We start from the raw sequence: 11,001 nt of genomic DNA on the forward strand, positions 1-11,001 counted from the left end.
TATAGACATATAGGAACATACCTAGCCACGTCGGCTGCAACGATCGTTACGGTGATAGCTTCCTCCATTATTCTTCTCCCGAATTCACTCTTGCCGCAATTGGAGCGTTATTGCCTACTACAGTAGTTCCCAGCCTTCTCCAAGCCAACAGACTCTTCATGTGGCACGGCATGGAAATGTGGCACGGGACAGAAGCCTATTCACCAGAGAGGATCCGTGCACGATCTTGGCGTATATATATCAGTACCTCCATAGATTAAGAATAACAATCATCGAATCGTATCAGCAATTCTCAACAAAGAAGCCTTTCACTCGACTGTCAACAGTACGCTTGATTGAGAATCAACCGGCCCTCGTATCCAAGATGACTTCACAGCCTCAACACCCGCACCTACCGCTTCCTGACTATTTCTCCAAGTTCGCCAGCATTTATGCTCGGCAGACGGGTCACTCAACTCTCAACATTCTTGCCGAGGTCATCTCCCAAAATGTCCAGACGTCCGCCCACCCTATTGGCCCAGACTCCGTCGTTCACGATACCGCCGCTGGGCCTGGTATCGGTGCTGCGGCGCTCGTTGCCAAACTCCCCAAAGAGCAGCTTCCAAAGGAGGTGCTAGTTTCAGACAACGTCCCGATGATGGTCTCTGGGGCGCGAGATTCCCTCGTTGCCTCTCCGCTACCCCACGTCGAGTGCAAGGAGCTCGATTCGCAAGACCTGTCATCGGTGCCTGACAATTACTTTACCCACTCGATTGACAATTTTAGCATCTTCACCTTTGTGCGCCCCGCTGATGCCGTCCGCGAGACATACCGTACCCTCCGCCCAGGTGGTCTCGCCATTGTTACCTGCTGGCGCCGCTTCGCACCAATGTTTATTGTGCACGCCGCGCAGAAGAAGATTCGCCCGGACCTGCCACTCATGCCTACACCGAGCCCGGAGTTCTACGAAGAGGGTGTGCTAGAGAGAGTAGTCGAGGAAAATGGCTTCACCAAGGACAACGTAACACTAGTCGAGAGGGAGTTGGTCGTCTCCGACGATGAGAATATCGGTGGTCTTACTACGCTCATGTCGGGTCCCATGATGGCCAAGGCCCGCGAAGGGTACACAGAGGAGGAGGAGTCTAGGTGGGTCGATTCCGTCAAGCAGTCCGTAAAGGAAGAAGTTGAGCAAAATGGGGGCATCAAGTTCCAGGCCTATATCCTCTTGGCTACTAAATAGAGGGGCTTGAGCGTGTCCACACAGGACGAAGAAGAGGAGACGTTGATCGGCTGCCATTGAGTCCTTGCTGATCAAAGTCTATGCGGATTTGGCCAAAGTGTTTTCTCCTCCGCGTACGCGTGGATGTAGTAGTATCACGTGTCTTAGAGAAGCTACTACTTGTGAATGAATGCGTGTGCAGCCAGGGAGGTGCGGAAGTGGCAGCACAGAGGAGCAAATAATTCGATAGTACTAATCATACTTCAGTTCCCAATGGCACGCTCAAACGGAATCGTCGTACCTCAATTTTTCGTGCATCATGTATCATGTTGTTGACGGGATAGTGATACCTCATACTTGGCCAACCGTAGATGCCCGACCGGAAAATACTGGCGCTCCCCGATAAACACATCCCGACCTTCGGCATCGGCGAAACCGAGGGTATCTATGGGACCGGACCGAAACGGAGGCTTCTTACGTTCGTGTGCATCTCTCGTGATTCAGTTGCCCAATCCAGCCAGTCCTTCAACCTCGAAATCTTCAGTTTTTATCGACTGAATCCGTTCCTATGCTTATTTTTTTCTTCCGCCGTACAACCGATCGCAATGGCCAACCAACACCAACAAGAAAGCAAGTACTGGATGGAAAGCGAGGGGGAGCGCAAACGGCTAGCCAGCAATCATTTCATTGCTAAAGATGCCATGGGCGGCAAGCTCGTTCGAGCGCCCGTAGATTTTTCTCGGCCGGGCAAGTTTCTAGACAGTGGGACTGCTGATGGTAAGTACAGTAACCTTAATGCTCATCTGGTTGCCCCGCGGGGCTACTTCTTTTCGAGTTAGCTTCCTTATCATTTGAATCCAGGAACCTGGCTCCTGGATCTCGCCTCATCCTTGCCGCCTCCAGCTCTGTCTGCCGCTGCCCACGAATTTGTTGGCACAGATCTCAACCCAGCACCTTTTCCGCAATCGGTTCCCCCAAACGTGACGTTTGCTGTTCAAGACATCAAGACTCAATGGCCAGAGTCCTCGCAAGGCCGATTTGACCTCGTTCATCAACGCCTAACCCTTCTTGGGGCGGGCCCCAACCCCGCTGCCTCCATCTCCCATCTGTACTCGATAGTCAAGCCCGGTGGTTGGGTTCAGGTCAGCGAAGGAACCATGGATTTCCCATCCGATATTGTGAATGAAGAACGAACGCCAGCATACAGCGACATGCTTAAGCTTATGCGAGCTATTGCAGGGGCGGTCGGCGCTGAGTGGCACCTTGGCAGAACGATCAAGGGCTTATTGGAGCAGGCGGGCTTTACGGATGTTGAAGAGGAAGACGTCATTCTTAATCTGGGTGCAACCAACATCAATGAAAAGCTGGCGAAGGAGGGAGCAGAAAGCTGCGGCGTCGCAGTACAGGGCTTGTCTAGGTTCGCACAAAGTAAGCATTCAGCATTTTTATATTCACTTCTTAGGAGTATCTGAGCTGGCTATGTGGATAGAACTTTGCTGATCAACTGTATCCACAGAATTCCCACCCGAGAAACAACCGTTGCCAACTGAAAGATACGAGACACTAGTGGCCGACATAGAGAAGGAAGTTCTGGAGAAAGGAGCGGTGTACCCACTAAAAGTAGTATGGGGTCGCAAGCCAGAGTAAAAATGAAGCGCTCCTTAAGGGACTGCCCATTCCCCAAGAGCGATGTCAGCTCGAGAGAGATTGCTCTCTGAGACTTATATTTCACCAATCATGTCGCAACACACTATATACAATTCCTAGGAAGACTTCAGTCAATATCATTTTTCAGCCATTACAATCTCAGCATGCTTAATCATATATCTTTACTTCTCAGACTACATTCCCACTCTCAGCCTTTCGCCGTCTAAATAAGATCATTTGCTCCATGTTAGGGCCAGTCTTCTCATCTTTTACCCAGTTCTTCGGCCTTTCAGTTTGCCCGTTTGGAAATTTGAAATCGTACTCAGTCAACAATAGACAAAGCACCAGCTTGATCTGTGCACTGGCATACCATCGCCCTGGGCACGCCTGTCGGCCACTCCCGAACCAGGAGTCACCCGCAGCGACGGAAGTAAAGAGATTGGTGGCGTGTACTTCGCCAAAGCTTTCAATTTTTGTAGTAGGAGAAGAATAGAAGCGCATCGGCCGGAACTCCAATGGTGATACGTAGAACGAGGGATCACGGGAACGGGCGTCGGAGGCTGCGCAAATGTGCGTCCCTTTTGGAATGATAAAGCCGTTTGAGAGTGGGATTGGAGATAGCACTAAACGCTGGAAGGAAACGATTCCGGCAGAGTTCGTGCGGCCGCTCTCTTTGAGGAAGCTCTCCATCTTACCCAGTTTTAGCAATGAGGCTTGGGTCCAGCCATTGGCACCAAGCTCTTTGATTGCCTCTTCACGCAACTCCTCCACCAAATTTGGGTGGGCGCAAAGATCATAGAGAGCGTGTATAGCTGTGATTGCACTTGTGTAGATTGCGGCAACAATCAGAAAAAGAATCTTCATGATGATTGCCTCTGGGTCATCACCTTTCCCGTTGGTAGATTCAGAGAGCCATTGCACAAAGTCCTGCGGTTGTTCGTTTTCGCGCACTGCAGACTTATCGTCCATATTTTGTCGCTGACGGCTTACAATGACAGGAGTCAGAAATTTGGTTACTTCTGCGATGTCAGAGCGCAGCTTCCTGCCACATGGTAACGTGTACCTAGCGATGGGACGCAGAGTAGGCGAGATATTCCTCATTGTTATGCAGAACGTGGCCACGGAAGCGGTGAAGCCTATGATGGTCTTGAGCCATATTGGGTCGCGGCAGATGAGAGGATCGTCGATCACTCGACGGGAGGTGATCTGGCCAATTGCTGCGAGAAGAAGTGAAGAGGCCTTGATTGGGGTGAAATCTACAGAAGTGGTTCGTCAGCAGTCTTCCTTTTTTTTTGCCTTTGGTAATTCTAAGCTTGACGAAAGCGAAACGTACCTTCGAAGCCACAATTATTGAGGCCATTCTTTAATGAGAGTTCTGCCTCCTCTTTCATATGCGGTAACAAATTCCCTAATGATGTTGCTGTCAGCTTGTTCTCCGTCCCTAAAACGCATTCTTTTGCACTTGAAATTGCGTACCCAGACTCTTGGTCAATTGAAACCGGACAATGTCGCGGTGTATGTTCGTTCCACGAACAGCGTCCAGTTTCGTATATTTTCCCATGAACCGATCCAGAAGCTCTTCTTTGAAGCTAAGTTGAGTCTCTGGTAGGTTTTTCAGCTCCTCGATGAATCTATCGGGAATGACCAGTCGCTCGTTGTCGCATGTGTGGATCACGTAGGGTGTGTCCTTGTTCTGTTCGATCGTTTTCAAGTCAACAACGAACGGAAACTTCTATCACTTTGCAATGCTCATCGATAAGGGGAATCAGCAGAAAATCGAAGTTATCGAACCTTTGCATAGCCATGCTCCAATAGCTGTTGCCCTTTCGCGAAGAACTCATCTTTGGCGGCTCGAGTCCGAAGTCCCAAGAAGCCTGGGTCAATCCCGACTCGTGGAAGTCCAGCAAACTTACTTCGCGATGAGATCCACCGGCCCAGCCAGGAAATCAATAGCACGCCCGCAAGAGCGATGAAAAATAAGAAGTTTTCGTACGCCATTTTTATAGTGAATCGTTTCACCTGGTATGAGCTTTCTCTTCCCAAAGTTCAGTCCGCTTTTGCTCACATCTGTCACCTATGTCGTTTATGACCAACTCATTGTGAGCTTTGCTGGACAATTGCAATGTTTAGCCCCCACGATCGACAATGACCCCCAAACCCTGTGCCCTGTCGCCGATTGAAAGGATCACACAGCCGGCACTCTCGGCATCGGCGGATCATGGCATCGGTGAACGAGCCACACCTGTCCGAGCCCATGGTCACCTTGCTAAATTGTTGTGCGATACCGACACCTAGTCTTGATCCACGCTGATCATACAGCCCCGTCGTCGCATTGGGTCGGAACCCTATTTGCTAGCTTATCTCGAGCTATTGCGCTGGTCTTGGGTAATAGATTGTATCGACCAAAAGTGATTTCCTCCATTCAATTCAACTAGGAGCACTCAAGTCCATTCTTTTTTCGTCTCATAACCTTAAAGACCGTAGCTCGACATAAAACGCAACCACTACACAGCAAAGGCGTACTTTTAGGTCAACAACCAACGTCGCAAGCGCTTCATCAACACAATGGTCTTCAGAGTCTACCTACTCGCCGTTAAGGCGCCCTCTATCTCCCTCGAGGAATTCAAGGAGCAATGGGACGTTCACCACATCAATCTGCTGAAGGAGATTGCCGGCGATGACTACCCTCAAAATCACTCTCACCAATATCCAAAACAAGCTAAAGGCCCGGCGGACGCTAAATACGATGGAATCGGATTTTTGGAGTTCAAGGACAAGGCGGCATTTTTGAAGCTCAGGGAAATTACTGGGACTCCGGAGAACAAGGCGAAGCTCGAAGCGCACGATAAGACGTTTTTGGACATGGAAAAGATCCAGATGTACATAGTAGATGATGAAGAATGATGAACATGTGTATACCGTCACTGGGTGACAAAACTGAGCATCTTAGCTTCACATCATACACTTATTCACTTCTCTCGCATCTTCGATTCCAATAACTAAGTAATACATCCTGGAATAACTACATCAATATAGTAGGGCATTTGACCCGACGCAGCTATCTACAAAAGGTCCCAAAAACATCATCAGTATTTCCCCCTTTCAGTCGATTTTCGGCTCGGACATTGTACTTATCAGCCTTCCAATCTTGACCAGACGAGCTGTTGAATGAAACTCGGAATCAAAGCCCACTTCCGTGGCTTTAGTGATTCTTTAGAGGATCATGATATGTCATAGGGTTTTGGCCCGCTAGCTTTGTGGTTGTTCCCATGCTCTCCATAGGAATGCGATGACTAGCGTTTGACTCGGTGTCGACCGAATATCCCACTTCGCGCTCGATACCGGCCTTCGATTCGTCCTTTGAGCTACTAAGACGAGCCCATGGTGAGAAGCGCGAGTGACTGGATGTAGCGCTGTACGCTGTGGACGTCTTGGACTTCTTTGAAAAGCGGCTCGTCGAGAAACTGATGAGTTGGAGGTATGGAGCATTGAGGACGCGCTGGGCTGCGGGCGGTATCACGGGGAGGCATGCGTTGATGATCCCAAGAGTAATTTCAAGTCCAGACCACAGAGCATCCTCGACAACTTCCACAGTGAAGTTCATCTGGTTCTTGGGCTTGCTGAATTCAACCACGTGGTATGTCCGCCATGCCGTGGCGAAGCAGACACTGAGTCACTGGTTAGACCTCTAGCCGAAACGATGACTTCTATTTTGGGGTACTGACAAAATACCGAGGCCGAAGACAAAGGTTATGGCAACCTTCTTGCGTGTGCTCACATGCAAAGTCCAGAGCATAGGCATGGGGAGAATAAGGATACAAACATCGAGGATAAGGTTGAAGATGGCGCTGAGAAGGAATTTGAGTTTGAGGTTGCCGCAATGCTGGGGCACATCTGGAGTGAGCGCCCAGTTGTACCGAAAAGGGCGGCAGGTGGCAAAAAAGGCGATTGTGCACGCAACCAGGTAGGCCACGGTCGCCGCTTGAAACAAATAGATGGCGATGCAGAACCTCTTGACGGGGAAGAAGACTTGCAGGAGGAAATCGAGAATGGAGAGGCGAACAAACGAGTTGGCCCAGGATTGCAGAAGCCAGGCTGCAAAAAATGCCTTTATGACGATCAGCAAAGCTCGCATCATTGGGACAGAAATAGACTGGTTTACCTTGCGGATGAGTGACCGCTCATGAGGAGCAACTTGGATGATAGGGTAGCCAATAGCGCCACGATCGGCCACTGAGCGAAGAAGTCAGCATACCACAACGACTGAGAACGAAGCGATTCGACTCCAATACGTGGAGACTTGCCTAGCCAGATGATTGCCATATAGCCCGTTCCAAAGATAGCGGCAATGAAGATAGCATAATCAGAGAGACGCCAGGAAACTTTCTTGATGTACCTCGCCCAGACTCGAAAACCCAGTGCTATTAAATCCAAGATATAGAATGCGGTGACGGGTCCAACAAGAAGAACAGCCTTGTGGTGCATGGGAGCCTCAGAAGGGTTGATCCAGCCTCCCGGCGGAGGAAACATCAGCGGATTTTTGGGAGGCACTGCATTCCCGCTGCCTGATGGTGGTGGAGCTGTGCCGCTCATGGTTGATACAATTGCGACTCGCAAGGCATAGGGGGCTTCCAGTGATTGAGAAAAGAACAAAGTCCAATCAAACTAGCGATCTTCGTCCAGAGGGGGTAAAATAGTGAGCAAGATGGCGGGATATGGGGAGAAAGCACCCCAGAATACTATCTCGCATCGGTGGAAGGCGGGGTTCCAACTCTCTGGTCGGTCTCTTTTGTATTGAATGGAAATTAATCTTTCCCAGTCTACAGGTAGCGAATGATATTTGTCTTACAGGAAGGCAGCAATTGCTTGCATGTAGCGAATAGCAACCCACTAAATCAAAGATGGTGGTCAGCCAGAGCGAGTCAATTGGAAGTGTACGAGATCACGACTGGACATCGGCGATACCGATACCTAGAAGAAGGACGTATCTAGAAGAAGACGCCGATGCATGCGTCCCTCAAAAGGGCTTTCTCTGCCCACCTGTCGAAGGATATCTACGCGCCCAACTAAAAATATGAATTGATGAGATAGAAAATAAGCAGCATTATCTTAATGAAATTTCGGCTATGACCACCTTAGCATCACAATACATAGTGTACCCTTCGAGATTCAGACACTCGGCGAGGTCGGTGGACAAGGTTCGGATCTGTGTAACCTTGGATGGCGGGGGACTCGGCGAGGTTAAGCGGCGTAGAACAGCAAGGCTGGCCCCCAAATCCAACGTCGGAAGCACCTTTAATACCGTGTATATATCCCTCTCACACCGAGATGGTCTCTTATTGGTCGGCCATAAACAGTTCCATGTCCTGTCTGAAGTCCACTGGTTACGAATGTGCAGCTTACAAGAACCCAAGTATCGCCTACTTCTACTCCTTGTCTCGCTTGTGTCGCCTTCCTTTCTCCTCATCATGACGCTTACAGCCCCTCCTGTCGAGGTGGCCATTATTGGAGGAGGTTTAGCCGTAAATGTTAGCAGCACCCTCTTTCGAATGCGGCTCACACTGCTCGACAGGGCTTTACCCTTGCGCTTGCTTTGCATCGCCTCAAAATACCGTCTAGAGTCTATGAAGCACGCTCTGAGAACTACAATCCGGGCGGGGGGCTCATGCTTTCTCCGAATGCCCTACGCGCACTCGACAGCCTTGGAGCCTACGAGCGTTTACGCGGTAAGGCTCTGCAGTTCGATAAGCTCTACTTCAAGGATGACAAGGATAAGACTACCGACATTTACTACTTTGGCTCCAAGGTCATCTATGGCTATCAGGCCATGCGTATCATGCGCAAAGAGTTGCTTGATGAGCTGCTCGTAATGCTACGGGAACGCAGCATTCCCGTCCATTTTGACAGTGCCTTGGCCACGGTTGACTACGATGGTCCGGACCCCAATTCTAAGGTCGGGTTCACCTTCACGAATGGTCAGAAAGATTCGGCCTCGCTCTTGATTGGGGCCGATGGCATTCATTCTATGGTGCGTTCGACCTTTTTACCAGAGGTAAAACCCAAATATGCAGGTATCCTAGGCATCAGCTGCGTCGTGCAGCGATCACAGCTCCGCATTCCCGACGAATATGGCTTGCCCGCGATTGCTGTGGGCAAGCCAGGAGGCTTTTTGCTTGTGCCGCAGAAACCAGATGGCTCTGAGCTCTATGTTGGGGCGCAGCGACGGTTTCCAGAAACAGATGATTGGAACTGTCTGCGTAAAGATCAGCAGAAGCTCTATGATATGATTCACGAGAACCAGACCGATTGGCCCGACATTGTACAGTCAGCGCTAGAAGCCATGTCATTGGACAGGATGGGATGTTGGGCCTTCTACAGCCTGCCTCCATTATCGTCTTGGTTGTCGGAATCGAAGCGCATCATTCTAGTTGGGGATGCAGCTCACGCTATACCGCCTACGGTCGGCCAGGGTGCTAATCAGGCAATTGAAGATGTCTGCGCCTTGGCATCCCTCCTCTCGAAGCTGTCGCCCCAAGTTTCTCTTGATAAAGCTGCCGCGCTGTGGCAATCGTACCGACAGAAGCGCGTTCAAAAGATCCTTGACTTGACGCAGCAAATGAATGCAAAGCGACTGCCCGAAGCAGAGAAGGCTAAGCTGCCCCCGAACGCTATCTGGACTGACACGTCGTTAACGCGTGGCGAGGGCGGCGAGCTACGCTGGTTGTATGATCCCGATATGTTCGATGAGGCTGAGAAGTGGGCACAGGGCCTGAAGTTGAAGGGCACTACCACGCAGGGGTAAGATTTGGAAAGGGACATACAATAGGATCCTGAAGACGTGTTCGTAGACTGGATGTCGGTAGAGATACCCTATGGTATCTTTGCCAATGATTGTGGAACGCGGGTTCCAAGATGCCGATGATACATAAAGAAGGCAAACATGTCTAAACCCTTCGCAGATCTACGTCACTTGCTCACCGGGCCGTATAATGCTATCCAGGGTCCTGGCAACATTTAATATATGCTATGCTGAATCAATATATATATTTTGTTGTGACCTTTAATCAGACTCCGTCCTTCATGATATATCGTTCAAGGTTACAGATACTTCTTATTCCAGCGATAAGCCCCTTGCGTCGATGGCTGCGGGTGGCTGCATGGGGCCGTTTTTTCTAACCCAATATATTTCATCCCCAATAAACCCTGCCTTAGTCCTGCTATGTCCGTTGCCTGACGCTGATCGTTGTTGTTTAAAACAGCAGCGGTAACCTGGCCTCAAAATTGGTCGTTACCACCAGCACTGAACAGCACCGAGGGCCCCAGTAGTAGAAGTCACTATTGGGTTGGGAATGTTACCATTCTCTGGGAACCAGGGCTCTGACTCGCCGACAAGCGTGCCGCCCACCATGATTCGAAAGAAGCGGATTGCGTGCGATAACTGCCATTCTTCAAAGGTATGTAAGTCAAATTCGAAATTAGATAAATGTAGTACAAGTGTTGACGGTTGTTTGCACTCGCACACAGGTTCGCTGCACGGGCGAGATATCAGGGTGCCAACGTTGTCGGCGCGGACACAAGACATGTCACTATAGCGAATCCAACATGGGCCGCACACCTTCAGATGGCGTGAGCAAGCGGCGAAAGTCGAGTGCGAATAGTGCTCTCGATGCATTAGCGGTTGCTACCCAACCCCAGCAACGTCAACCTCAGGATTGGGATGCAGTTAGCCATTTGGAGATGCTAGACAATACCAGTAACGAGTTAGACAACCTGGGGTTTGACGCACCCCTCTTCGCATCTGATGACCTGGACTTTTCCGACATGGACGACGTGTACTTCGAAGTAGGGGATGATGCGCTCAATCTCGCCTTCCCTCGACTTGCCGCTCCATCTTCGCGCTCTTCACCGACAACGTCTCATGCGCACATCCAACCCCAACAGCAGCTACGGCTCCAGACAACGCAGCTTTTCAACGCATCTTCATCCACAGCATCGCAAAGCTATCAGGACTCCAATAGTGAATTCAGTCAGACAGCCAGTACGCCCAACTCGGCAACGGATGGCGCACAATACTGGACTACGCAGCTCGAAGATCTTTCTCGCACACTTTACAAATCACCGATCACGCTTGATGGGATGCTGCGCCACAGCTCGCA

At 50.2% G+C, this 11,001-nt stretch overlaps 6 protein-coding genes across 6 annotated transcripts; 4 read left to right on the forward strand and 2 right to left on the reverse strand.

The window, feature by feature from the left end:
* The first annotated feature begins 283 nt into the window (after nt 1-283).
* On the forward strand, nt 284-1,413 carry BU24DRAFT_423986 (S-adenosyl-L-methionine-dependent methyltransferase). Its single transcript, XM_033528388.1, has one exon. The coding sequence runs from the start codon at nt 365-367 to the stop codon at nt 1,217-1,219; it is 855 nt and encodes a 284-aa protein (XP_033383411.1). The 5' UTR covers nt 284-364; the 3' UTR covers nt 1,220-1,413.
* Nucleotides 1,414-1,795: 382 nt separating this feature from the next.
* On the forward strand, nt 1,796-2,991 carry BU24DRAFT_493545 (S-adenosyl-L-methionine-dependent methyltransferase). Its single transcript, XM_033533978.1, has 3 exons — nt 1,796-1,975; nt 2,060-2,626; nt 2,715-2,991. Exons 1-3 carry the CDS (start codon nt 1,804-1,806, stop codon nt 2,843-2,845), a joined length of 870 nt encoding a protein of 289 aa, XP_033383412.1. The 5' UTR covers nt 1,796-1,803; the 3' UTR covers nt 2,846-2,991.
* A 43-nt stretch (nt 2,992-3,034) lies between these two features.
* BU24DRAFT_463793 (cytochrome P450) lies at nt 3,035-4,843 on the reverse strand (the record flags this gene model as incomplete). Its single annotated transcript, XM_033532163.1, has 4 exons — nt 3,035-4,101; nt 4,179-4,253; nt 4,322-4,538; nt 4,637-4,843. The coding sequence occupies 4 exons, from the start codon at nt 4,841-4,843 to the stop codon at nt 3,035-3,037; spliced, it is 1,566 nt and encodes a 521-aa protein (XP_033383413.1).
* Nucleotides 4,844-5,247: 404 nt separating this feature from the next.
* Nucleotides 5,248-5,859, forward strand: BU24DRAFT_423988 (uncharacterized protein). The gene has a single exon (XM_033528389.1). The coding sequence runs from the start codon at nt 5,411-5,413 to the stop codon at nt 5,747-5,749; it is 339 nt and encodes a 112-aa protein (XP_033383414.1). The 5' UTR covers nt 5,248-5,410; the 3' UTR covers nt 5,750-5,859.
* Nucleotides 5,840-7,711, reverse strand: BU24DRAFT_423989 (uncharacterized protein). The gene is made up of 4 exons (XM_033528390.1): nt 7,150-7,711; nt 7,008-7,078; nt 6,571-6,953; nt 5,840-6,513 (listed from the first exon to the last, which is right to left on the reverse strand). The coding sequence occupies exons 1-4, from the start codon at nt 7,436-7,438 to the stop codon at nt 6,048-6,050; spliced, it is 1,209 nt and encodes a 402-aa protein (XP_033383415.1). The 5' UTR covers nt 7,439-7,711; the 3' UTR covers nt 5,840-6,047.
* A 594-nt stretch (nt 7,712-8,305) lies between these two features.
* Nucleotides 8,306-9,875, forward strand: BU24DRAFT_423990 (FAD/NAD(P)-binding domain-containing protein). Its single transcript, XM_033528391.1, has one exon. The coding sequence runs from the start codon at nt 8,511-8,513 to the stop codon at nt 9,645-9,647; it is 1,137 nt and encodes a 378-aa protein (XP_033383416.1). The 5' UTR covers nt 8,306-8,510; the 3' UTR covers nt 9,648-9,875.
* The last annotated feature ends 1,126 nt before the right edge of the window (nt 9,876-11,001 follow it).

This window comes from Aaosphaeria arxii (genome assembly GCF_010015735.1).
Source record: "Aaosphaeria arxii CBS 175.79 unplaced genomic scaffold BU24scaffold_5, whole genome shotgun sequence".
In the NCBI taxonomy this organism is placed as follows: domain Eukaryota; kingdom Fungi; phylum Ascomycota; class Dothideomycetes; order Pleosporales; genus Aaosphaeria; species Aaosphaeria arxii.